This window comes from Dioszegia hungarica (genome assembly GCF_025882075.1).
Source record: "Dioszegia hungarica strain PDD-24b-2 chromosome Unknown MKK02contig_8, whole genome shotgun sequence".
Classification (NCBI taxonomy): domain Eukaryota; kingdom Fungi; phylum Basidiomycota; class Tremellomycetes; order Tremellales; family Bulleribasidiaceae; genus Dioszegia; species Dioszegia hungarica.
In genome coordinates, this window is record NW_026515770.1 from 3,679,911 (window position 1) to 3,705,270 (window position 25,360).

Here is a 25,360-nt window from a genome sequence, read left to right on the forward strand (position 1 = left end):
TCGTACCGGCTGCTGATCAATACAAAAACTCCTCGGAGACCGAACGTTAGCCTAGAAACGAGTCAGGCACGAGCTGTTAACAACGCTAATTCTAGCCCGTTCGGGTAACTTGCAGGGTTTGTCACCGCCATCCTTTCGGCCGTACATGCCGAGGCGGACGAGCGGGTCCATCTCCATCTTTTGGCCGGTCATGCCTCTCCGTCCAAGCTCGTCTTGGGATATTTCGTGCAACGCAGTGTCATTGATGATCCATGCTATTGATGCGACGACCATGCTACTCCTCCCACACCACGCCGCCCCTCCCCCGACGCAGATCGTCCCATGTCATCCCCCACTCCGTCGGAAGGAGCGCTTTGGGTCCTTCGTACCCCGTTCCTCCCTGCTTTCCCTCCTCGACAGGTACCGGTACCGTGTCCCCCTTCATCCGCTGCTTCACCTTGATCGTCATCCGCTTCCACCACTTGACTACCGTCTTCTCTTCTTGTTCTTCGTCGAGAGGGTGCTCGAAGCGCAGGCGTTTCTGGACCGAACGATGGATGTATTGGCCTACTGCCATCTGACGCGGTCTGCCTAGATTCGCTCTGTCTCATCAGCTGATGCACCGGGTGTTGCAGCTGATACGTGGACTCACCGCCAGACGTCTTTCCCACCATCGTTCGACCCCTCAAACTTTCTCGTCTGCAGTATTGCCCCCTCGAGCAACCACCACGGCCCCCTCAGACTCTCCGTCCCCAGCATAACCCCATCCGGACCGATCGGCAACCCTCTCGGATCCATATCGTCCACATGGTCTTGCTCGTGCGCGGCCTGGCCCTCCTGCGCCTGCGTACCCCCACTCTCCGCCTCTTTTCGTCTCTCCGCGTCGCTTAGGATTTCCTGCGGAGATACGCCCGCATCGTACCCCGCCGCAAGCTCCAGGATCTCCACCAGCCGACTATGCGGGAGGTGCTGATCGACGAGTGACCTGACCTTCTTCTCCGTCTCGAACTCGACAGTCTCGCCTCGCAGCTCTTCTCGGAGGATCTGGATGAGTTCCGCGGGGATATGACCAGCTTCGACGACGGCGGGGTGGAGGTATATGGCGGGCTGGAGGCAGATGCCTACAGCTTCCAGCTTGAGACCGCACTGGACCGCTTCGCGCAGCATCCACCTGTGAGTCAGCTCGTCCCTGTCATCACTTCCGCTCGACCTAGCTCACCTGAATGGGATATTCGACAAGCTACTCTCCCCGTTGAGATCATTTCCGCCTCCTACATCACTATGCGCCCCCATAAACCACGCTTCGACATTCTTTCTTAGGTACCGTACCGACGTGGTCCCATCATCCATCACCACCCTTGTCCGCGCGATCTCGGGATACTTTTGGTCGAGCATCTCGTCGAGCTGCTTCTTGGCGTCGACCTTGTCCGAAACGCTGGCATTGGGCGAATGGAGAATGTTGTGCGCGGACCACGCATTCCGGAGGGTGACCAGGCAAGCGCTGGGGTCGACGCAAGACTCGTCCGCGTGGAAGCGGCGGTACTCGGGGGCAAAGCGGGCGCGGCGCTCGTCCAGCGCCAGGGCGTGGCGGAAGAACTTGACGGACTTGACGTTACTGGCGTAGGGAAGGCCTAAAGATCAGCGGCCAGACCAAGGAGTATAGCTGATAGGTTCACTCACGAGGTAAGGTGATACCGCCCAGACTGGAGACTGTATCCTGGGGCGTTAGCTGACGCATTACAGGCATTCCACCGCCGTGTCGCAGCTTACCCAGACGCCCAGAAACTCGATGCGGACCGTACGGCTGATTCCGAAGATCTGCCGGTAGATCACGCTGAGCTCCTCACCACCGCTCATTCCCTCTCGATACGCCACAGCGTTCGGTCGAGTATACACCTCGTACGCCCTGGCCTGTCAGCTCATTCCGGAAGAGAGTCAATGGCTGTTGTGGACTCGCAGTGGAACCTGGTTGTAATTGCCAGGAGCGAGGAGGCCGACCTGAGTGTTAGCTTGGAGCGGCTGACCGGCGCAATCTCAGCAGCTTACTTTCTGGATCATACCGGCCAAAGCCCTCGCGGTGTAGGCTCCTCTCGAGAAGCCAAAAATATACAGCTTGTCCCCGGCCCGGTAGAAGTCCATGAGGTACTTGTAAGCATCGCAGACGAACTCTTGAAAGTTCCTGATTATCAGCTGATGGACCAGATGATCTTCTCCGTACAATATGAATGTCACTGATAAACTCACCATGCCAAAGCCGTATCAATCCCTCGCGCCACTGCCGTCCGCATACTCCCCCACGTACTCGCATGATCCGGCAGGATCGTTCCCACCCCGCTCGAATAGTAGACCAGCTGCGTCTCATCCGCCTCGAGCACCGACAGCGTCTTAATGACATTCGAATTACGCCTGGAGAACATGTTCCCCGTCCCATCGAGGAGGATGACGATGTTGCGGGGGGCAACTGGACCGCCGGCTGGGGGAGGATCATTGGCAATGTTGAGTGATGGGGACGAGGGAGCGGGGAGGAAAGGAGGACGCGAAAGGGGTGATGAGGAGGAGGCATGGGCTGGAGGAGGGGAGGAGAGCGGGGAGGTGCGTGGGAAGAGAGCTGCGGGCCGTGCGGGTGGCGAGATGGATCGGTTCCGGGAGAGCGAGGCAGGAAGGGATGAGGTGGGCGTGAGTGGGTTGTGCTCGTATGTGTCAACGGGAAGGGGAGCGGGCGGGCGGGCTGTAGTAGGCGAAGGGAAGGAAGCGGGGCGAGACAGAGGATGATCAGTGAGTGGAGAAGACATCTTGGTGGCAATGGGAAGGTAAGAGAGAAGGAAGACGGGAGGACCGAGGTCAGACTAGGAGGGTTGAGTGATGTATAAGACTGAGATCGACTCATGTGCCCCCGAGCCCTCTCTTCTCCCTCCCGTGGCGCTCTGGCCGCTTGCGTCTCCCGCTGCTGTGTCCATCCCTTACCGCTCCCAGGCAGCTGATGACTGCCTCCCTTAGTTACCATATGCGGTGTCAAGCTGCTTGTATAGGCCAAAGGAGGGCTCTTGAAAAATTGGATCTGACCGCTAGAGAACCCAAACTCTATCTGAAACAAGTCCGTGCGTGCATGTGAAACGTGGCTGGAGGATCGAGGCTCTCCAATCGGCCAGTGATGTAAAAGACTCTGTGAGTCGAGCGTACGAGTGGGTATACGAGCTCTCAGAGCTACGAGCAAGTCCTTGGCTCGCTAGTACTACTCGTTCATTCCTGGCCGCTGCTTGATGGATCCGAGCTAGATCGTGAGCCATCAATGGACCGACAGACATCAATTGCGGATGTCTGCTACCGATCTTTTCAAGTTGAAAGACAGCGCATCGAGCCAAGGGAGTCCCTCGTGGCATTCGTAGAGTGATGGGTAAGCCTGCTGTCGCTGTCTCATGCATGCGCTAGCGCTGCGCGTCGCCTCGCTGAATCTCTCAGAATTTACGCACGGATCTCGGCGGGCCGGAGCCTTCGGCCCGGTCAGGTACCGCCGGAGCAACCGGCCCTTTCTGCCGGCTCGACTATCTTTGGCGACCAAAGCTTTCGCGTCTGCAAAAGTCTTGTCTTCTCCTTCATATCCTCCGTTGTTCAAGCAGAGACCGCCAGCCTCCCCAGCAGCCATCACCTCGTACCAAGAATACTCAGCAAGATGTCCAACGAAACAGCTCCTATCGCCGTCGGCCTGATGGGCACGGTCAGTCTCCTCTTTCTCGCAAACCCTTGATCGTTGCTGATGGGTCTATAGGGCGAGTACACAACTGGTATCACCCCCTCAGGACAGTCCAAGTCTGACAAGAAGGTGAGCTCATGAGCTGGGTGCCCTTGGTAGCGCTGGCGATTTGCAGCTCATAATGTAGATCGGTGTCGTCGGTATCACCATGTTCGACCTGCGTCGACGTGGAAAGGTTACCGAGTGAGCTGGCATGTCCCGTGCGCCTGGATTGCGCGAGCTGACGAGGTAGCATTGTCATGGCTGGTACGAACGGTGGAAAGGTAGGCTGGTTCGCACGTTTCGAGGGCTTCAGCTGATCTTTTAGTTCCCCGAAATCCAGGCGCACTTCCAGAAGAACATTGGGGACGTCTACAAAGGCCTCGACCTGAGCTTCAACGGTTTCCCCCAGGGAAACAACCGGAACCCCGAGGCTTGTGAGTTCTGCACTCTCGCCATACCTGTGGACATCAAGCTGATATACCTAGACAAGGAGGCGCTCAAGTCCCTGCCCAAGGGATCCGCAGTCATCATCTTCACCCCTGACTCGACCCACTTCCCCATCGCCGCAGAGGCACTTAACCTCGGCCACCATGTCTTGGTAACCAAGCCGGCGACGCAGAAGCTGGAGGACCACCAGAAGCTCGCGGAGATGGCTGCGGAGAAGGGCTTGGTGTGCTTTGTTGAGCAGTGAGTTGTCTAGCCCTCTACTTCTGATTCGGGATGGAAGCTGACGTATCAGCCACAAGCGTTTCGAGTGAGTCACACGTCGAGCAAGCGTTCGATGGAAGGGACGCTGACGTATAGCCCTGCTTACAACGATGCTCGTGCTCGCGCCCAGAAGCTCGGAGACTTCAACTTCTACTCTTCGTGTGAGCTGCCCATTCTCTTTCGCCCTGACCTCGCAGCGGGATGAGAGCTGACTCCGACAGACATGTCGCAGCCCAAATTCCAGCTCGAGACCTTTAAGTCATGGGCCGGTATCGACAGTGACATCTCCTACTACCTCAACTCGCACCACATCGACGTAAGTTATCCTCTTCCTCCTCGGCCAGATCGCCTTGAGCTGACACTCAGATCCACTGCTGGATGGTCGAAGGCCGATACCGCCCCGTCAAGGTCACCGCCTCCGCCACCACTGGTATTGCCACCTCGATGGGCTGCGCCCCTCAGACTGAAGACACCATCACTCTCCTGGTGGACTGGCAGAACGTCAGCGATGAGAAGCAGCACGGGACCGCCGTGTACACTGCTAGCTGGGCCGCACCGCTCAAGGCCGGTGTGCACTCGGAGCAGAGGTTCCACTATATGGCTGCCAAGGTATGCTACAAACTTGATGTAGACTCATGGCGGCGAGCTGATCATGTAGGGTGAAGTAAGGGTAGACCAGGCACACCGTGGATACTCGGTTGTCGAGGACGACATTGGCAAGCTCGACGTAAGCTTCTCATCCCAGGAAGGCTAGAGCACAGCTGACAATCTAGTACAACCCCTTCTACGTGAAATACTCGCCGGACGAGAACGGCTACTTTGATGGGCAGAAGGGCTACGGATACATCTCGCTCGAGAAGTTTATCGGTGAGCAGGCTCTGGGATGCAAGCTTCTGGGCACCTAGCTGACCTTATCAGACGCTGCACGAGAAGTCTCTTCCGGCCGGGCTAAGGCTGCGGACTACGACGGGAAGGGTCTGCCAACGATCAAGGCCACGTGAGTTTTCAGCATTACAAGGGTAAGGGCGAAGCTGACCAGTATAGTATTGTCACGACAGCTCTGCTCCATGCTGGACGTATCTCGCTTGACGAGAAGCGGTCTGTAGAGATCCGGGAGGAGGGAGGCAAGCTCAAGCTCATCTAGATTCTGGGATATGCAGGTTCTTGCGATTACAAATGGGGCGAGTCATCGTCTGTGAGGCGGTACAGACTCATATCCACTTGGAGTTAATCTCCTGATACTGAAGTGAAGCTGTTTTGTAAACGCCAGGAATCTCAATAATGTGCGACTTGACCGTATCTGAGCTCATCTTCAAGGTCCTTCACTCGATGGGGAATACAGCTACTCTAGCTAGCGTATACATGCTGATCACGCCCACTCATTTCGGCCGCGATAGCAGCGTTCCTTGCAGTAGGCCTTCTCCTGCTCGCCAACCTTCCCCTTCTTACGGTGCACTTTCTGCCCGAGTGCGAAGCGATCCCCGCATTCCTCGCAGCCGAGTCCAGAAGCGACGTCGGCAGCCGTGACTTTTGACGTCCGGCCAGACGTGATGGACGCCCACAAATCACCACCCCTCGGGCCGCTTTGTCCATCTCCGCGCTGACGCAACCGATAGTACCAGAACAGGAAGATGAGTAGGGCGGCTAGGGCTGACGCGCAGCAGGCCCCGATGATGATGTCTGCGTGATCAGCCACAAATCTCTAGCAGTACGCGGCTGTGAAGGTCAACCCGGACGATGCTACTCACACTTCTTGGTATCGTCCGGGTGATCTTGCTCAGCCATGGCATCTCGAAGATCTTCACAGCGGGAGGTTCGTCAGGCATTTCGATTCTGCTCGTTGTAAGGAAGGTGATTGAGCTATGTCTTTCCGCTAACGGCTATGCTCAATTGATAGAGTCATACCATGATGCCCGGTTGAGTTGGACAGACGGTCTTTTTCAGAGCGGCCAGGGGTAGACATGAGACTCGGGGGGCATCATGAAAGGACCATCGAGGGGCTCGGTGATATCGCGCCGGCCATGGCAGGGGTACACCGTACGGCGCAGTCCGCTCATATGACCCACGGTGTGCCCCACTCCACAATGCTGTGCTGCTACTGTACGTAAGTGCGGGAAGTAGCAAGAGCTCCACGGTGACTGGCTCACAGGGGCTCACTGTCACACACTTATCAGAGGCTTTCGACAGGCGGGGAACAAAGGACATGTTGCAAGGATAGGCTGCCAATGACTAGTTACGATGCCGGCCCTGCCTGCTACTGCGGATCTAACAGACGCCTCATTTGCATTTCATGTGCCACTATGGCCTAGACCCTATCCGGGAAGCCCATCTTCCTTTCTCGCTCTAGCTGCGCTTCATCCTCTTCCGCCAGCCGTTCCTCCCGCATTGTCTTCCTCAGAGCCGTATCACGGCCCGCATCCCATTTACGAGTCATACGCTCGTCGTAACAGCCGATCCTATGGTAGACAGTATCTTCGTAATCTGTGCCGACCTTTCGTGATTGCCACCACTTGATGGGTCGTTTGCAGCCAGAGCATTTCCGGTCAATCCCGCAGTATAAATAGATCGAGGCGAGGAGGATGATCACGCCAACAGCCGAGCAGATGCCTATGATGAAGATTTCTGCGGCGTCAGCCGTCAGATCCACGGAGTTCTGCTCAGCCGGACGTGTACATTTGGTGTGATCTCAGTCAACCCACTCTGCTTGTGCGTATCGTCACGGGGAAGCGCTAGGTCGTTCTCGCTGCCCTGCTTAGCGACAGCATCGGCGAAGATCTTGCCCGCTTTCGTTTCAGTTGACATTTCACCTGTATGTCTCCGGCAGTATGCTGTGGCGATCGATGAGAACTGCCATAGTGCCTCACCCTCCAGTCGCGCAGCGAACGGCCCAAACTCTAAAGTCCATATCAGGGGCAAACGGACGGATCATCATGTCCAATCTTGGGTATCAAGGGAGTGCAAGGGAGACATCCTCAAAGGATGATTGTATGTGTGGGTCGACACTGATTGATGGGTACACAGCAACGAGGCCATCCGAGCTGGACGGCAAGGAGCGGGCACGGTATTCAAACGGAAGTCCTTGCACATCGACCAGCATGCCGCGCAGCGCAGTGGCGTCTGAAACACGTTGAAACGGACACGCGTTTCAGATTTGCCAACTTGGCACCGATACCCAGATGCTGGTTATTGATGCTATGGGCGCATGTCAAAGCGGCGGACTAATGTACATATGTGCTGAGCCGCGACTCTGGACTGCCTATAATGTCTAGGAGCAAGTGACAGAATCTAGCGACAGAATCTAGCGACTCGTAATACCCCTACAGCCTACTAGCTGGATGCCGCTAAGAGGTCCCTGTCGGAGCTTGATTGACCGGTACTGCTCTTGGTTCCGAGATTGGGCTTGAAGGCGCTTGGTGCACTCCGGCGGTGAGGTCCTTCTTCGGTCTGTTACGATGCGGTGAAAAGGGGGGAAGTCGGATCGTTGGCAAGCGAAAGAGAGGAGATCGAGGTGACCCAGGGAGCTCGAGACTGGCGGACTAGAGAGTGGAAACGAGATGAATACGAGGAGTGTGCCTAACCGTATGGATGTCGATGGGAGTAGCACCGAGTGTCAAATGGTCAGGCTTCAGGTGGACAGAGCAAGAGCTACATGAAAATGTATGTGGCTAGTGCTAGGTACGGTACTTGACGATTTCCCTACCAGCTAAGCCATCCTTGGCGCCCTCTACTCAGCGGCCTCGCCTGCGTGCTGAGCAAGGATCTCCTCATCCCCCACTAGCTGTGTGTGGCTCCTTTGGCTCTAACTTGGGCTCTGAGCGTGCGCTTTTCCCACAGCGGATGTTGCAGAAGGCGCATACCAGCATAAGGAGCACCAACAGCCCGACACCCACCCCAAGCACAATTTCTTCTTACATCAGCGCTCGTCCGTGCTCATCGCGATTAGGCCTGGACCACCAGAACCGCACAGGAAGCGGGGTGCAAGAAGATGTGAGCTTACGCATCGGTAAGCTTAAGCGGCCTTGATCGCTTTCAACAGTACCGGCAGGCACATAACCTCCGGTATCGCTCGCTCGGATGGATATGGCAGGCATGGTGATAACTGACTTGAGGTGAGGAAAAGTAGATGGCGCTTGCTGCTGTCACTCAGACTGACCAGTACCCGATCAGATGCAGCTTGAATGTCGTGTCAGATGGGAGCTCCGATATTCGTATTGGAATGGCTGGATCATCGCTACGGTTGTCGGTCACCTACAGGAGGTAGGGGTTGCGCTAAGGGATCACAGGGATGGTACTAAGGGGGAGCACCGTGTTCGATGCTGGGTATCAAGGGAGTGCGACGGAGACATCCACGAAGGATGATTGTATGTGTGGTCGACATTTAGTGATGGGTACTCAGCGACAAGGCATGCGCCAAAGGATGTTGGCGGTGAGACTTGTGTCAACTCCTCTTGGTCGGAGGGTGGCCGGGTGCTTGGCCCACGATGGGCCCAACCATACGCGTCGCAGGTCTACCCCCCGCATCACAGCGCTTGAAACTCTGGGGCAGGACTATCGCGTATGCGGCCAGGTATCTGTCTCGAAATTATTCCGGCAGCCGTATGACACGGGGAGTAGCCAGTGACCCCTCGGACCGGTGTAGGGCCAGACATTGACGTACATGAAATATGTTACATCTCCCGCGAGCTATTGCTAGAGGCTGGAGTCGTCTGACCTGTGCCGCGAGTTCCAGAGCTGTGGGATCAATGACACATGAAAGGTCAGTACCCCCGGTTGGCAGCCTCACCCTTTGCCCCCGTGTCGGGAGGCTGTCCCTAGAAGACCTATGACTAGAGACAGGGACAAGGACGGTTTACGAGCTAGGCTAGCTTGTGCGTTTGTCGACGGCTCGGGATGATGCTTGTGGAGTAGCGCCGGGAGGCGAGCTACGAGTGATGATGTGGTATTGGTATGAGAGCTTGGAAGGACCCGGTGGGCAAGCTTGATACTGGATAAGTGTGGGTGGCGAGTGTGATGATATGTTGGGTATGATGGTCTTTAGATGTATGATAGACTTATGAGAATTAGATCCTTGAGGAAAAGGCTATCTAGCTGTGATATGGACCCCTTATATATGTCTAGTCTGAGCCTCAGCGGTCCTCCGCTGCTTGCCTCCTTCGTCTCGTTCGCTTCGTTCGCTTCGCCTTCGCTTCGTTCGCTTCGTTCGCTTCGTTCGCTTCGCCTTCGCTTCGCCTTCGCTTCGCCTTCGCTTCGCCTTCGCTTCGCCTTCCCTTCGCCTTCGCCTTCGCCTTCGCCTTCGCTTCGCCTTCGCTTCGCCTTCCCTTCGCCTTCGCCTTCGCCTCGTTCGCTTCGCCTTCGCCTCGCTAGTCTCCTTCGTGTGCTTCGCATGTCCCTGGCTAGGTGTAGGGGCGCGTAGCGTCACGACACCCCGCCTCATTGGCCAAATCTGCGGCCTGAGGTATGGTCTGCGTCTTCCCTCTGCGCGGTCTGATCACGAACCACCACATCGCCGCCCCAAAGACGAGCAGCACTACACTGCCGCCAGCCACAGCCACTGTCATCGTCAGCACCGTCGTGCCTCACTATGAGGCGAAATCATGGATCGGGGACGATGGATAAGGATATGGACTCACCCCACGGAAAACTATCCTTATCGGTGCCCGCTCCCGACTCCGTCTCGTCATCTCGGATGAGTAGAACAGGCATGGTGATGGATGCTCGAAAGAGGGTGGATACTGGTGGCACGGATTCGAAGCTGTCACTGTCAAGAGGTCGATCAGTGAAAGGCCAGATGGGACGTGGGTATTGGCTCTGGGGAGAGCTCTTATATCTGTGTCTGCGTGTCCGGTTGTATGTAAGGCCTTCCCGTTAGGGTCAGGCCAGGTAGGGGAAGCGCGAAGGGAGCACAGGGATGAGACTTAGGGAGAAGTCCCCCTGCACAGTGCACTTACAAAGGACACGCCAAAGGTGGGTAAGACACCCTGACGTGTAAGGGCATAAGCTGATGGATGGCCATTGGCGTCGCCTGCAGTGAGGGGCTTCCATGAGAATGGATATTTGTACCTTGTGATGACAGCGGCAAGCAAGGCAGTCACGCGGGCCAGTGAGGATATCGAGCAAGACAGCAGACTGCGCCTGGTAGGACCGTTTCTGCTCCGCGGATGATGGCTTCGATGCTGCGATCCTGCTCGCTTGGCTCCTTCTCATACATGAACAATCCATTAGCGTTGGCCGAACCTTATGCTTGAGGCACCTCTGGTTAGTGCGACGTTGAAGTGAGCGGCGATGAGCCGCGCAATTCAGTCTGGTAGACGGCAGTTGACCGGTATGACTCGTTGATCCCGGAAGGTCCCAGCGGATGACATGAGCAGAAATATCTTTGCTTAAGAAGTTGAGTCATGGGTTGAGAATATCACCACTAAGCTCGGCTACAGATAGGCTACCGGGCCGATGCATCGCATAGCTATCCGCCGCCGGCCGACCTGCCGTTGCCCCGCCCTGCCGCCTCTTTCGCCTCGGCCTCCAGCTTTTCCCTGTTCCCAATTGTTTCTGCTTGGAACTCCTTGGAGTTAGAATATGAGTATGCTACTCCCAAGTGGCAATTGTCTTTTGGTACGGTGGTATAACTCTGACTCTTGGAAAGCCTTTTACTACGGTGGTTGTAAATGAGCCAAGCTATCTAGCCAATTAGTACAAGCAGCCCGGCAAATGCGCCACACAAGATCGGGGCATGGGTTCGTCCTTGTAGTGTCAGCATCGTCCAGGCTTAGTCGGTTCTCTGCGCCGAGCGCACCGTTAACGACTAACCTGATGAGAAAGAGGCATGCACTTACCCCACTCGCGGAAATCGCTCTCCTTGGTCGCCTCATCTCGAATGAGTAGGACAGGCATCGCTGCTGTATGAACGATCGTAGGTATGACTTGTCGGACAGGAACTGGGTGCGGCAGCTGTACGAGCTGCTGGATCTGATCAAACAATGAGCCAATAATACGAAAGTCTAGCTAGCTCCCCGGAAGCTAGTCGTTTTTTTCTGGGGTACTCGCTTGTATGACATTGTGTTTCAGGAAGTTTCCAGGAGGTATCAGGGGGTTAGGAGCGAAGGGAGCGCTGACATGATACTCCGGGCGCACGCGGGGCACGTCCCCTGCGGTCACAAAGGACTTTCGAAAGGTGATCGCGATTGTCACAGGCTGAGACGCGTCATAAGAGCGCCAATGGCGGCGGGAGAAGCGAGGCAATGGATTGGTGTACATCCCAGGTATGGGAACAGTGGGAGGTATCGATCGCAGTAATCCTATCAATTGCGCCTTCGCGAAGCAGTGAAGTCCGCCCGGACCGTCACGGCACGTCGCAATACGTATCCAGTACGCCACCAGCCAATTCTCAAGATCAGCACCTGTTCACGACTGGCTGGAGTTAGCGTCCACGAGCGAATGAGATCAGTATGTCAGCACCAGCTGTCAATCAGCTTGTCAGGGTCAATATCGCCTGGACTGTCCCATGACATTCCACCGTACGCGCACGACAAACTTTCCATCCTCGGTCCTACTGGAATGACCGAGGCTTGACCGGACTATACCCATCATCAATACTCTTCCTCTCCTCATCCGTCAACTTGAGCTCCAGCGCCCCAATGAGCTCATCCAGCCGCTCGGTGCTTCTTACTCCGACGATCGGAGCCGTTACCCATGGGGATTGAAGAGACCAAGCGAGCGCCACGGCGGCCATGGGGACTTGACGGTCGTTGGCTATCTTCTCGATGGCATTGATGACCAGCTTGTCTCCGGGCTGGCTGGTCAGCTGACTCTTCGACCAAGACAGGAAAGAGCGAGGAAAGAGAGGGGAACCGACCTGGTGTCCACGGCCATCCTGGGGCCGAGACCTGGCCCGAGTGGTAGAATCCATCTCCTGGAAAGGTCGGCAGAGCACTGTATGTCAGCCAAGCTCTACGTAGAAGTGAGGCGAAGACTCACGTCCACCTCCCATTGGGCCCCAAGGGATCACTCCGACCCCAAAGTGCTTGAGCATCGGCATCATCTCGCGCTCTTCCTGTCACCATCAGCTCTCGAGCTGAACGTTGAACTCGGTGGAGGCAGGTCACGTACCTCCCTGTACATCGCGCTGTGCTGGTTCTGCATCGAGATGAACGGGGTCAAGCGGTTGTTGATGGCGTATTCTGGACCGATCAGCCTGTAGTACTGGTAATTCGGGCGAAGACTCACGCTGCATCAGCTGCATCTGCCAAGCCCAGCAACTGCTCATCCCGATATAATGCACCAAGCCCTGCTGGACCAGGTCATGTAGCGCCTGCATTGTTTCCTCGATCGGGGTGTCGTAGTCGAAGCGGTGGCATTGGAGGACGTCGACGTAGTCGAGCTGGAGTCGCTCGAGGGAGCGCTTGACAGAGGCGAAGATACGCTGAGGAGTCAGCGGGACTTTTCTTTCACCAGCAACTTGCGACGAAGGACAGAGGAGCTCACCTTCCTGCTCAACCCCTTCTGGTTGACCAGACCCGCGGGTCCTCCATCTGAATCGTCCGGGTTGAACGTCTTGGTGAGGATCACGACGCTCTCGCGGGGGATCTCGTGCTTCTTGAGGAACTTGCCGAGGATGATCTCTGACTCGCCAGCCGAGTACCTGCCGAATTATTAGCTGATGGTTTCGCAGACCGAAAGGCAGGAACCTACGTGTTGGCGGTATCGAAGGTATTGATACCCTGGTCGTACGCGTATCTATCCATCAGCTATCGCAGCGCGGCGCAGGGCAGGCGGGGAACGGTAGCTCACTTCATTTGCCGGATACCTTCCTCGTGATCGGGAATCATCCAGTCCTGGCCCGATCCGTAGGTCATTACACCTAGAATCAACTTGGACACCTATACATCAGCATTGCTCCCAAGTTCGCACAGAGTAGGAAGACATACCTTCAACCCGCTCTTCCCTAGGTTGACATAGCTCATCTTGGTCTTTGATTCGGACGCCATCTTGCTCTGTGTGACTGTACTTGGTGGATGAGAAGGTCAGAAGGGGGCTTTTGGGAAGAGCGGAGAGAAAAGGTAGACCCTATATACCCCTCGCCTCGCCCGCTTTCCATCGGCTGACCTCAAGGCTGACCTCCACCTTGGAGCCCCCCGGCGCCGAAGGGGCCGGAGGTGGAGAGACGGGTATGTCCGGTGGGGCGGGTGGGGGAGTTGTGGAGCGGACGATAGGTGGTGGAAGAAGACGCACGAGGAGAAGGGCTGGTTTGAGATCAAATGGCAGAGAAAGGACCGGAGGGAGTATTTCAGTCTATGGAGCCAAAGGCGTCTTGAGCTTGCATCATTCGCCTCTCCGGCTTGGGGCCACAGCATCGGTCGTCTCTTCAATATAAATGATCGCCTGTCGAGGGACTGCCATGCTGAGTGTGACACCAACACAGAGTTGGTGGCCCGATACTGTATACATACCATCCCAAAGTCCCTTCAAGCGTGCTCGTGCTCTTTCTGTATTAATAGGAAGAACCCGACTGCCCCTAATAACGCGTACTTCAACTTGGGGAAGTCGTTCTGTGACGATCAGCTGGGTTCATCTTCAAGTTTCAGTCAGAAGAGGAGACAGAGGTAGCTCACCATGGCTATTGTGACATAGCCGACATATGGCAGGAACCTGTGATATCAGCTGCCGGCCTTACTTCTGCCTCCGAAATGACGGGCGAGCTCACCCTCTAACCTTCCCAATGATATGTTTCCGCTCGAGCCATTCCATCCCGTTATACAGCATAGTATCTGTCTCGTTGTTGTTATCTCCTTTGGTAAGGAGCAGCTGAGTGGTGTTGCTGAGACTATCAGCTCTTGGCCTGGATTTCGGTCGAGCAGCAATTCCCCTTGCGAAGAGACGTACGTGATATGCGATTCGATGACTCGGTGGACGATAGGTATTTCACTTCCTGGTCTGCACTGTCAGCTTCTTCCTGAATGTCGATGGTGGCCTGGGTAGAGGTGGATTCGACGTGAACCAAAGGACGGCAGACTTACACTCTGTATACTGTGATATCTCCTACAGCGTAAGGCACATTCGCCGGGTTCCACAGAAACAGGATGTCTCCTCGGTAGAAAGCAGGCTCCATGGATCCCCTGCGAGGTATCAGTACAGCTCTCTTAGCCTGAGCTTCGAGAATGGACTGACGAAAGGACGACGACGATGGGCGATTCCGAGTTGGTGACCAGACATAATGCTTTCCACATCATCAAGCCTGAGGCTATTACTGATAGGAAGTTGAGCGCCTGGAAGAGCAGCTGGCAAGGTCAGCATATTGATCTGCTAAGAGGGCTTATTCTGGTCAAAGGATCGGGGCTGAAGGGGTGTGTCACTAGCGACGTGGAGGACCTTTGAGGCCAGACTTACGCCTTGCACTCCCAGCTTCCTGAAGCGGGCTATCTCTGACTGAAACATGCTGAGCGGCAGCTAACCAGCAGGTGTTCAGTATACTGTGAGGACGGTCAATATAGAAGTGGTTGAGATGGACGTGTCGCTGGCTGAGAGAGGGTGGACCTGCTTGCGTGAGGGGAGCGAATAATGAAATCCACATTCCGCATGGGCCACGCGTTGAACGATCGCATTCCTTCAATTTCCACTCTATCCTCGACTTGTCATCATACATCAGCTACATACACAGCGAACAGCTATATCAATCAGCTGGATCACTGGAGGAAAGCGACTCCGAAAATCACCTCAAAAATCCCTCCCCCGAAAAACCCCTGGCAGCCATGTCGGGCCCTAACGAAAATGGCGAAGACTACCGCCTCACCTCCGAGATCGCCGTCACCTCCAAAGACCCAGAGTCGAAGGATGACAAGGACAAGCCGAAGAACGGGGACCCGATGAAGAAGGGGAAAGGGGATGAGAAGGATATACCGGAGATCGTCAGTCGCTGCCCCAGGAAGCTGATGGATGGAGGAGTGAAAGCTGACGAGTCGTAGAGCGAGGAAGATATGCAGTTGCAGGCCGAGCTGGAGATGCTCGTTGAGCGATTAAGAGTGAGTCTGCGGTTTACTCAGCGGGTGACTCAAGCTGACAGGACAGGAATCCGATTCCAAGCTCTACATGCCCGCTCTGGAGCAGCTTCGAACCCTCATCAGAACGAGTACGAGCAGTATGACGAGTGTGCCTAAACCCCTTAAATTCCTGCGTCCGCACTATGAGGAGCTCGGTACAATACTGGAGGGGTGGAACAAGGACCTCAAGTCTGAGAGGGTGGGTCTACGTCGCTAAGCTGCGAAAGACACATTGCTGATCAACAGTCGCTCCTCGCCTCGATCCTCTCCGTCCTCGCCATGACCTACTCGGACACCGGCAAGCGCGATACCCTCAACTACCGTCTCGGCTCCTCCTCCACCGAAGATCCGGGACTCTGGGGCCACGAGTATGTCCGCCACCTTGCCGCTGAACTCGGCGAGGAGTGGAACTCGTACTACGCCGCTCTGGTCGAAGCGCCCGCTGAGAAAGGGGCGAACGGCGAGCACAAACCGGCAAAGAAGCAGTACTCGGAGGAAGAACTGAAGGGTTTGGGTTTGGAACTGGTGGCGTTCTTCTTGAAGCATAATGGAGAGGCGGATGCTGTGGATTTGTTGCTGGAGCTGGAGTGTATTGAGGAGTTGGCGGGCAAGGTGGATGAAAAGTCGTATGACCGTGTTTGTCGGTATATGGTTCAGTGAGTTGGAGTTCTCCCTTGATGGACATACAGCTCATTTGTTAGATGCGTCCCTCTGCTCGTTCCCCCAGATGACCGATCATTCCTCGAAACCGCCGCCGAGATCTATGCCAAGCACGACCGATACTCGGAAGCACTGGCGCTGGCTGTGCAGATGAACGACCGCACTTTGATCAGGAAATATTTTGATGCCCCTACCAACCCGTCCGTTCAACCACCCGCACGAGTGACAAGAGCTGACCATTCAGCGTCATGAAGAAGCAGCTCGCCTACTTCCTCGCTCGCTCCCTCACACCGCTTTCTTGGGTTCACACCGAGGAGGGCATGGAGAAGGAAGGCGATGGACCTTGTCCTCAACAGCCAGAAGACATCCTGGCCTGTCTGGGCTCGGTCAAGCTCTCTTCACACTTCCGGGCATTCGGCAAGGCCGTCGGCGTCGAGAACCCTAAGGTACCCGACGACATCTACAAGCAGCACCTCGAACCCGCTCGGACCACCGCTGCTGTCACCTCAGCCAACGCCAACCTTGCCTCCACCTTTGTCAATGCCTTTGTCAATGCCGGGTTCGGGAACGACAAGCTCATGATTGGCGCCACGGAGGGCAACAGCTGGATCTACAAGAACAAAAACGAGGGTATGAAGAGCGCTACTGCATCCATCGGGATGAGCATGCTCTGGGATAGCGAGGCGGGGATCGACCATATCGACAAGTACTCTTACTCGTCCGAAGAACACATCAAGGCCGGTGCGCTCCTCGCGATGGGTATCCTGCACTCGTCGATCCGTACCGACCCCGATGTGGCTTTCGCGCTGCTGGAGGAGCACGTCGACTCCAAGTCGACCGAGCTCAAGGTGGCGGCGATCAACGGGATTGCGATCGCGTATGCGGGCAGTCAGAGACGGGATATCCTCGAGAAGCTGCTTCCGCACGTGGCGGATGAAACGAACAGTATGGAGGTGGCGGCGATGGCGGCGTTGGGATTGGGGTTCGTGTTTGTTGGAAGTGGGGACGGAGAGATTGCGAGCGCAGTATTGCAGACGTTGATGGAGAGGGAGCCGGCGCAGTTGGAGAGCGAGTGGACGGTGTTTATGGGTTTGGCATTGGGGTTGATCTTCCTCTGTGAGTTCACAGGGACTGGCGATTGCCTGAAGCCGAAGCTGACATTGCCAGCAACGCAAGACGCCTCGGACGCGACAATCGAGACCCTCCGGGCGATCGACCACCCCATGGCAGAGACGGCGGTCTGCCTCGTCGATGTCTGCTCCTACGCCGGTACCGGAAACGTTCTCAAGATCCAGGACATGCTTCACATCTGCGGCGAGCACGCCGATTCGCAGAAGAAGGTGGCGAAGGAGCCCGAGGCGGCGGCCGCTCCTGCGCCAGAGACCAGCGAAGACGTCAACATGTTCGAATCGGCCGAGGCGGCGCGTGCGGCACCCGGTGCGGACGCGACTGGTGCCCCCGGTATGGCCGCCACCAGCCCCGCTGGATTCGATGCGATCCTGCAGAACATGATGAACCCCCGGGCACCGACGTCGAACGATGCTGCTCCGGCGCCAGAGGCGGCTGCACCTGGTGCTACCGGCGCTGCTGCGGAAGGAGAGGCAGACGCGCCTGCTGCCGAGGAGGAAGAAGAGGAGGCGGAAGAGGGAGAGCCCAAGCCGCTCAGGCATCAGGCGGTCGCGACGCTGGGTATCGCGTTGATCGCGATGGGTGAGGATATCGGGAGTGAGATGGCTCTTCGGCAATTCCAGCACCTGGTCAGTTGCTCGATTCATGGAGATGTCAATGAACAGAAGCTGACATTGCAGATGACATACGGCGACCAGCCTATCCGCGCTTCCGTCCCCCTCGCCCTTGCCCTCCTTTCCGCCTCCAACCCCCAATTAGCCATCCTTGACACGCTCTCGAAATACTCGCACGACTCGGACCTCCAAGTCGCGCAGAATGCGATCCTCGCGATGGGTATTGTCGGTGCAGGGACCAACAATGCGCGGTTGGCGCAGATGCTCCGGGCGTTATCGAGCTATTATCATAAGGAGGCTGAAACGCTGTTTATGGTTCGGATTGCTCAGGTCAGTTCACGCGTGCTTAGGATAACTCCAAGGCGCAGAGCTGATTGATAGGGACTTGTGCATATGGGTAAAGGAACGATTGGGCTCAATCCATTTTACCATGATCGTCAGGTCATGCACCGTCCGGCTGTTGCTGGGCTGTTGGCGGTTCTCGTATCCTTCACCGACTCCAAATCTTGTCAGTTGAAGTTTCACTTCAGCACGCGAAAGACCGAGCTGACACTGCAGTTGTCCTTGGCAAGCACCACTGGATGCTGTACTGGCTGGTCACCGCCATGTACCCGCAGTTCCTCATCACATTGGACGAAGAGATTGAAGAGAAGGCAGTCACTGTGCGCGTTGGGCAGGCGGTCAACACTGTCGGTCTGGCAGGGACGAGGCATGGTATCAGCGGGGTGAGCTCAGTGCTACATAACGTGACATAGGCCAAAGCTGATATGACAGTTCCAAACGCATCAAACACCCGTGCGGATCGGAACAGGAGAGAGGGCCGAGTTGGGGACGAACGAGTTCTTCCCGTACCAGACTGTACTGGAGAACTTTGTTATTTTGAGAAAGAACGAGGCTTACTCTGCTGAGGACTAGAAGGGGGGAGGTGAGGTGCGTAGGTATAGGTGTAGACGAACGCAATGAAGTTATATGGGTCCTGCTTTGTTCAGCTTGAGCAGCTGCCACACAGAAGTTGCAGTACCCCGCATGCCGTAATAGGGTCCCTGGTAATTTCAGGGTTCCGGGGCCGTGGTGGGAGCGGAGTGACGTATGGGGCAGAGCTGATGCCGCCTTAGCGAGACTAGCTTGGGGCCACTAGGAGCATAGGGTGGGGTCATGGGTACATCTCTTTCTCTTCATACCATATCCGCGGTCTGACATCTATCACTAGTTACAGGACATACACGAGATAACGACCTGGTAAGTCCGTCGAAATCGAGCGGGAATGGTATGCAGGGGAAAGGGATGAGTTGGAGCCGGGAAATCCGGATGCGGTATGTGGGGAATGGGAAAGGGCGGGTAGTGGGGCAACTTGCACCTGAACAGAGCGAGTGAAAAGGCGGTATGCGGAAGACGACAAGCGAGGTTCAGGACGAGCAAGACGAGGCGCACACCTCTGCACCCTGCTTGTACTCTACATCGAGGCGGGGCTGTTTCATCTCGTCCGCTCCACTCTCCACCACTTGACCTCTTTTTAAAGGTCCGGTCCCCCTGACGTAGTTCAACCAACCTTCTCATCTCTCCATATTGTACCTACCTCTCTTCCTCTTATCAGTTCCTACAAAAATCAGCGGCATCGGAAACAATACAGAAGCTGACCCCGTCCCAGCATCACCGTCGACGACCGAAAAACAAATCTATCGCTCAACCTCCCCCAGACAATCCGCAATTCGCCAAGATGGTCCGATCAGTCCACAACCCGCTGCTCTTTGAGTGCGCTTGGGAGGTGGCCAACAAGGTCGGAGGTATCTACACCGTCATCAAGACCAAGGTGCCTGTTACCGTCCGGGAATTTGGAGACCGGTGAGCCAGATCATCAAAGCGGTTCGAGGCCGACAAAGGGGACCAGCTGATATCCCTCAGAGTCGTTTTGATCGGCCCGCTGTCGTACAAGTCTGCCCCGATGGAAGTAGAGAGCGAGGAGGTGTAAGCCTGACCAATGCGGATGCTGGAGAAGAGGGCTTCGCGCTGACTCGCACAGTGAACCCGGAACTCCCTTCGGCGACACCCTCATTCAAATGCGGAACCACGGCGTCAAGTGGGTGTACGGTCGATGGCTTATCGAGGGTGCGCCCAGAGTACTCCTCTTTGACACTGGAAGCTGCTACAACCGGTACGTCCCCTTCTTGGCCTGATATGGGGCGAATTTGGCTGAACAACCAGGATGGACGAGTGGAAGACGGACCTTTGGAACTTGGCCGGTATCCCGGCCCCACCAAACGACCACGAGACGAACGAGACGATCGTATTTGGTTACATTGTCGCTTGGTTCCTCGGCGAGGTGAGCTGAATGCCTCCTGGATGTATTTAGTCGGGACAGGAAGCTCATGTACCCAGTTCGCAGCTCGTGAGACTGACAAGGCCATCATTGCCCACTTCCACGAATGGCAAGCCGGTCTCGCCATCCCTCTCTGCCGCAAGCGCCATATCGACGTAACCACCATCTTCACGACCCACGCTACCCTGCTCGGCCGATACCTCTGTGCGGGAAGTGTCGATTTCTACAATAACTTGCAGTACTTTGACGTCGACCACGAGGCTGGGAAGCGAGGAATCTACCACCGGTGAGCTTCATGTCGCGCACGATCGGGCCAGGCAGAAAGCTGACATTCAGATACTGCATTGAGCGCGCGGCGACGCACTGTGCCGACGTCTTTACGACCGTTTCGCACATTACCGCCTTTGAGTCGGAGCATCTTCTCAAGCGCAAGCCCGGTGAGTTGAAGATCCTGGACCGAGCGGAATGATCAGCTGACGAGTCAGACGGTGTCCTGCCCAACGGTCTCAACGTTGTCAAATTCGCCGCGATGCACGAATTCCAGAACCTGCACGTCCAGGCCAAGGAGAAGATCAACGATTTCATCCGGGGTCACTTCTACGGTCATTATGACTTTGACCTCGAGAACACCATCTACCTGTTCACTGCCGGACGATACGAGTACCGGAACAAGGGTGTGGATATGTTCATCGAGTCGCTTGCTCGTGAGTTTCAGCTGAACAAGCGGTTTCAGAGGTGTCCACGAGCTGATAATATAGGTCTCAACCATCGTCTGCAAAAGGCCGGATCAAAGACGACCGTTGTGGCCTTCATCATCATGCCCGCTGCGACAAACTCGTACACCATCGAGGCGCTCAAGGGTCAGGCTGTGACTGCCCAGCTCAAGGAGACTGTCGCGCAGGTCACCGCCAGGGTCGGAAAGCGGATCTTTGAACACGCTGCGAGATACTCCGGGTGAGCTGACTCATCCGGCACACGGCTAGGGCTCCGCTGACATCTCAGCGAACACGGTACCGAAGTTCCCGACCCGGCGACCCTGCTCAGCAAGGAAGACCAGATCCTCCTTAAACGGCGCGTATTCGCACTCAAGCGGAACTCGCTCCCGCCCGTTACGACCCACAACATGGCGGACGACGCCAACGACCCAATCCTGAACCAGATCCGAAGGGTTCAGCTGTTCAACCGGCCCTCGGACCGCGTCAAGATCATCTTCCACCCAGAGTTCCTGAACTCCAACAACCCGATTCTTGGGTTGGACTATGAGGAGTTTGTCAGGGGTTGCCACATGGGTGTATTCCCTTCTTACTGTAAGTTCAGTCTATCGGAGGGGTTGAAGGGAGTAGAAGCTGATGAGACAGACGAACCGTTCGGATACACCCCGGCAGAGTGTACCGTTATGGGTATCCCGAATATCACGACCAACCTTTCTGGGTTCGGTTGTTTCATGGAGGACCTGCTCGAGACCCCGGATGTGAGCTGGATACTGAGCCTGTAGGTGTTGTCAGAGCTGACTTTCCAGGACTACGGTTGTTACATTGTCGACCGAAGGAGCCAAGGTGTGGAGGAATCGGTCAACCAACTTGTAAGCTATTTTGACCTGCACCTGAGGACCGTAGCCGACTCTACAGACCGGCCAGCTCATGTCCTTCGTGACCAAGTCTCGCCGGCAGCGTATCAACCAGCGTAACCGTACCGAGCGTCTTTCCGAGCTCCTCGACTGGAAGTCTCTCGGTCTCGAATACGTCAAGGCCCGCCAGCTTGCGCTCCGCCGCGCCTACCCCGACTCGTTCGACGACGACGAGCCGGACTTTACCGGTGTCAAGCGGGTCGGCGCGCCCCTCTCGGAGCCCGGAAGCCCGAGGTACAAGTCGGGCATGATGACGCCGGGTGACTATGCGACTTTGACAGAGGAGATGGAACATCTCGGCACGTCAGACTATATGGGAGCCAAAAGTGAGTCCGAGATCTTCAATTTGAAGTGTACTTTGGAGTGGATGAAGCTGATGTACTAGGCTGGAAAGGTATCAACGAAGAGGACGACGACAACCACTACCCCTTCCCCCTGGTCATGAAGCCTCGGAACCGGTCCGACTCGCTCAGCTCCGCCATTTCCGGCGCGGCGACCCCATCTGGCGGGCGCAAGCTTAGCGAGAAGGACCTCGAGCGTGCCGATGCTGCGCTGAGCAATGTCGCCAATGGCAATGGTCATTAGGCACCCTACAGGAGGACGGAGAAGCGGATTGAGGCGAGGGGAGCGCGGAGCGCACAGAAAGGGCGGGACGTCAGGGGAGACGAGGGGATGAAAAGAGTTGGCCGGGGGACTCGATACTTGGACTGGAAATATCACCTTAATGTCAATAAAATAGGCTGGCGGTATGCATGCGTATGATCTGTTGTTACAGTTCTGAGCTGGGTGAGGCAGTCCAGGCGAGCTGCGAGCTGCCTCGATCGAGAGTACTGTATCTGCACTTTAGTCAGATCTGGACGTCTGAGCGAGGAATGCCACGTCATGTCGTGCCTAGGCCTTGACTCGAACCAACCGACGCGCCTTGCAACTAATCTTACCCGCAACTGTCATCAGTACCACATCTCAAACAACTACTATACAGCATGTCGCTCACACCCGGTACACCCGACGCGCGCACTAATAATGGAGGAGCTCTGACTCCGGGGACTATCGCGACGACGCTGTCTAAGATGGACTTTCCGGCTCCGACGGGGCTGAGGCTGAACATGCCGACTGGTAGCAAGGGTCCCAGAGGGTGAGTCCGCCTCTCGAAGCTCAACTGGAGAGCTTGGTCCGACTGTTAGCATGCTTGGTCAGATGTCGCACGCACTCAATCAGGTCAATACAGCTGACACTATCAGTCCCTCCTCGCCCGCTGCCCAGCCAGAAGCCGAGTTCCAGTCAACCGGCGACATCTCAGGCCCCGAGCCCGAAGCCATCACCCTCGCGCGCCGCAAGATCCGCTCGGAGAGCATGAGTGAGCAGCTTTCGGAGCGGCTGGCGCACATGAAGCTTCCGCAGCCCGAGCGGCTGTTTGGGCCGGACGAGGGCGAGATTATCGATCTGGACGACTTGGACGGGGACGACGGGGATGCCGTGGGCGTATCGCCCGTCTTGGGCGCGGGGAGGAAGAAGAGCATGGATATGGGCAAGGCGAAACCGCAGGGCGTGGCGCCGGATGCGTGGGATAAGATCAAGCTGGACGACGAGGTGCCGGAGAGTGTGAGGACGGGGAGGATGACCCATTCGAGGAATGCGAGCAGGGTGTGAGTGTAGTTCGTGCGCGCAGGGGGGGAGGAGCTGTACTGATGGTGCCAGGGACTCTGCTAGCATTTCTCGCCCGCCACCTATCCTAGAAGCGTCCGAGCAGCCAGAAAAGGCCAAGCCGGTCGAAGCTGCTCGAGAACAGAAGATCACGCCGTTTGACGTTGCTGGCGAAGTAGACGCTGCAGGCAAGGATCTTGGCATGTGAGCTGGTCCATCCAGAGATACTTTAGAGAAGGCGGAGCTGACTTGGATAGCAACTACGACAAAATCACGGCGCAATTCGGGGCTAGCAAGATCTCTTCCGAGCTGCTGGAGCGGTTCGAGAAGGTTACTGGGCAACGACCACATCCTCTTCTCCGCCGTGGCACCTTCTTCTCGCACCGGTCAGCTACTAAAATCCAGCATGATTGGATACGAAGCTGACATATGCAGAGATCTGAATACCATTCTTGACCGGTACGAGCAGGGCAAGCCATTCTACCTCTACACCGGCAGAGGGCCCTCTTCCGACTCGATGCACTTGGGCCACTTGATCCCGTTCATGTTCACCGCGTGAGTACCGGCACTGCAGGATGGTCCGCGAACACAACTGACAGGTCTAGGTGGTTGCAACGCGTGTTCAATGTCCCACTTGTCATCCAAATCACAGGTCAGCTGCCCTGGTCTTGCGAAGACGGCTCAGAGCTAATATGGTAGATGACGAAAAGTACCTGCTCGAGCGTGACATCAAGAAGCAGGCGGAAACAATGAAGAAGATCAAGGGAAAGAAGCCCATCGACCTGTTGAGGCACTATCAGCGGATGGCGACCGATAATATCAAGGATATTATCGCGTGCGGGTTCCTCCTTGAGAAGACGTATATCTTCCAGGATACACAAGCTATGGGGTAAGTTGTCTATTCGATGATACTGGCGAGACGAGCTGATTTTTCAGCGGGACGTTCTACCAGAACGTAGTCCTCTTCGCCAAGACTGTTACGCTCAACCAGAGCAAGAACGTCTTTGGGTTCGGAGACTCGTAAGCTTGTTGTATCTCGTGAGCTAAAGGTGCTACAGCTGACACGTTAGTGACAACATTGGGATGTACCACTTTGCGGCCATCCAGGCCTGCCCATCATTCTCCAACTCCTTCCCCCAGATCTTTGGCGATCGCACCGATATTCCATGTCTGATCCCCTGCGCGATCGACCAGGACCCATACGTGTGTCTCTTACTTTACGATACTCTTCCGCCGCTGATCAGCAGTTCCTCCTCACCCGCGATGCCGCCGACAAGCTAGGCTATCAAAAGCCCTGCCTCGTCCACTCCAAGTTCCTCCCTGCCCTCCAAGGCGCCGGAACGAAAATGTCTGCCTCGAACGAAAACACCGCCATCTTCATGACGGATGACGCCAAGAAGATCCACAAAAAGATCCGGTCACATGCGTTCTCTGGCGGTCGGGCGACGCAGGAGGAGCACAAGCGGCTCGGCGGAGATCCGGATGTGGACATTGCGTATCAGTACTTGAGCTTCTTTGAGGATAGCGATGAGGTCATGGAGGGTCTTGCGAGGGTGAGTACCTTGTGGGGTTTGCGCGATTGGGTAGGATAGGAGCTGACGGTGTGTAGGATTACCGGGCGGGAACGCTTAGTACGGTCGAGATGAAGGATACGTGTATCAAGAAGCTGCAGGAGGTTGTGGCTGAGTTCCAAAAGGTGAGCTAAAGACCTGCTCTGTCAGGACGATCGAGCGTGAAGCTGACGTTTGCAGAACCGAGCCGAGGTTACCGACGAGACGGTCAAGCAGTTCCAAGATGCTACTCGGACCATCGACCCAAGTCCTCGGAAAACTGCATGAATGCCGAATTGGGCGCGGTTCCTGAAGTCTAGTTGGATGGCACTGGGCGGATGATCATCTCGGTAGATCAGGTCGTAGCAAG

The 25,360-nt window shown here is 56.1% G+C and overlaps 10 protein-coding genes across 10 annotated transcripts; 4 read left to right on the forward strand and 6 right to left on the reverse strand.

Moving 5' to 3' along the window:
- Window positions 1–274: 274 nt before the first annotated feature.
- Window positions 275–2,771, reverse strand: MKK02DRAFT_45141 (uncharacterized protein; the record flags this gene model as incomplete). The annotated part of the gene is made up of 8 exons (XM_053093255.1): window positions 275–581; window positions 632–1,150; window positions 1,199–1,610; window positions 1,660–1,696; window positions 1,750–1,890; window positions 1,945–1,977; window positions 2,026–2,158; window positions 2,224–2,771. The coding sequence occupies 8 exons, from the start codon at window positions 2,769–2,771 to the stop codon at window positions 275–277; spliced, it is 2,130 nt and encodes a 709-aa protein (XP_052946211.1).
- Window positions 2,772–3,649: 878 nt separating this feature from the next.
- Window positions 3,650–5,564, forward strand: MKK02DRAFT_33639 (dehydrogenase; the record flags this gene model as incomplete). The annotated part of the gene is made up of 14 exons (XM_053088759.1): window positions 3,650–3,694; window positions 3,746–3,799; window positions 3,858–3,913; window positions 3,963–3,993; window positions 4,038–4,146; window positions 4,198–4,399; window positions 4,452–4,466; window positions 4,517–4,581; window positions 4,642–4,736; window positions 4,787–5,029; window positions 5,079–5,147; window positions 5,194–5,287; window positions 5,339–5,417; window positions 5,465–5,564. 14 exons carry the CDS (start codon window positions 3,650–3,652, stop codon window positions 5,562–5,564), a joined length of 1,257 nt encoding a protein of 418 aa, XP_052946212.1.
- A 225-nt stretch (window positions 5,565–5,789) lies between these two features.
- Window positions 5,790–6,205, reverse strand: MKK02DRAFT_33640 (uncharacterized protein; the record flags this gene model as incomplete). Its single annotated transcript, XM_053088760.1, has 2 exons — window positions 5,790–6,100; window positions 6,169–6,205. The coding sequence occupies 2 exons, from the start codon at window positions 6,203–6,205 to the stop codon at window positions 5,790–5,792; spliced, it is 348 nt and encodes a 115-aa protein (XP_052946213.1).
- A 520-nt stretch (window positions 6,206–6,725) lies between these two features.
- Window positions 6,726–7,222, reverse strand: MKK02DRAFT_45144 (uncharacterized protein; the record flags this gene model as incomplete). Its single annotated transcript, XM_053093256.1, has 2 exons — window positions 6,726–7,042; window positions 7,120–7,222. The coding sequence occupies 2 exons, from the start codon at window positions 7,220–7,222 to the stop codon at window positions 6,726–6,728; spliced, it is 420 nt and encodes a 139-aa protein (XP_052946214.1).
- A 2,591-nt stretch (window positions 7,223–9,813) lies between these two features.
- MKK02DRAFT_45145 (uncharacterized protein) lies at window positions 9,814–10,123 on the reverse strand (the record flags this gene model as incomplete). Its single annotated transcript, XM_053093257.1, has 2 exons — window positions 9,814–9,971; window positions 10,051–10,123. The coding sequence occupies 2 exons, from the start codon at window positions 10,121–10,123 to the stop codon at window positions 9,814–9,816; spliced, it is 231 nt and encodes a 76-aa protein (XP_052946215.1).
- A 1,840-nt stretch (window positions 10,124–11,963) lies between these two features.
- On the reverse strand, window positions 11,964–13,377 carry MKK02DRAFT_25349 (NADP-dependent oxidoreductase domain-containing protein; the record flags this gene model as incomplete). Its single annotated transcript, XM_053087025.1, has 9 exons — window positions 11,964–12,222; window positions 12,301–12,346; window positions 12,392–12,467; window positions 12,524–12,594; window positions 12,641–12,836; window positions 12,899–13,055; window positions 13,106–13,150; window positions 13,205–13,293; window positions 13,342–13,377. 9 exons carry the CDS (start codon window positions 13,375–13,377, stop codon window positions 11,964–11,966), a joined length of 975 nt encoding a protein of 324 aa, XP_052946216.1.
- A 501-nt stretch (window positions 13,378–13,878) lies between these two features.
- MKK02DRAFT_37144 (putative signal peptidase) lies at window positions 13,879–14,848 on the reverse strand (the record flags this gene model as incomplete). Its single annotated transcript, XM_053089572.1, has 7 exons — window positions 13,879–13,962; window positions 14,026–14,062; window positions 14,118–14,231; window positions 14,297–14,347; window positions 14,431–14,529; window positions 14,582–14,691; window positions 14,801–14,848. 7 exons carry the CDS (start codon window positions 14,846–14,848, stop codon window positions 13,879–13,881), a joined length of 543 nt encoding a protein of 180 aa, XP_052946217.1.
- A 314-nt stretch (window positions 14,849–15,162) lies between these two features.
- On the forward strand, window positions 15,163–18,767 carry MKK02DRAFT_27239 (armadillo-type protein; the record flags this gene model as incomplete). The annotated part of the gene is made up of 12 exons (XM_053087321.1): window positions 15,163–15,318; window positions 15,376–15,432; window positions 15,479–15,649; window positions 15,697–16,106; window positions 16,152–16,310; window positions 16,355–17,226; window positions 17,278–17,504; window positions 17,616–17,867; window positions 17,919–18,182; window positions 18,234–18,360; window positions 18,411–18,577; window positions 18,627–18,767. The coding sequence occupies 12 exons, from the start codon at window positions 15,163–15,165 to the stop codon at window positions 18,765–18,767; spliced, it is 3,003 nt and encodes a 1,000-aa protein (XP_052946218.1).
- Window positions 18,768–19,569: 802 nt separating this feature from the next.
- On the forward strand, window positions 19,570–22,381 carry MKK02DRAFT_37148 (glycogen synthase; the record flags this gene model as incomplete). The annotated part of the gene is made up of 13 exons (XM_053089573.1): window positions 19,570–19,694; window positions 19,755–19,817; window positions 19,873–20,004; window positions 20,055–20,172; window positions 20,229–20,455; window positions 20,506–20,606; window positions 20,655–20,873; window positions 20,928–21,123; window positions 21,172–21,476; window positions 21,528–21,640; window positions 21,689–21,751; window positions 21,798–22,122; window positions 22,182–22,381. 13 exons carry the CDS (start codon window positions 19,570–19,572, stop codon window positions 22,379–22,381), a joined length of 2,187 nt encoding a protein of 728 aa, XP_052946219.1.
- A 612-nt stretch (window positions 22,382–22,993) lies between these two features.
- On the forward strand, window positions 22,994–25,278 carry MKK02DRAFT_25253 (uncharacterized protein; the record flags this gene model as incomplete). Its single annotated transcript, XM_053087009.1, has 12 exons — window positions 22,994–23,272; window positions 23,342–23,442; window positions 23,495–23,644; window positions 23,698–23,826; window positions 23,876–23,995; window positions 24,046–24,092; window positions 24,140–24,329; window positions 24,377–24,460; window positions 24,511–24,643; window positions 24,688–24,993; window positions 25,050–25,136; window positions 25,192–25,278. The coding sequence occupies 12 exons, from the start codon at window positions 22,994–22,996 to the stop codon at window positions 25,276–25,278; spliced, it is 1,713 nt and encodes a 570-aa protein (XP_052946220.1).
- Between the last annotated feature and the right edge of the window lie 82 nt (window positions 25,279–25,360).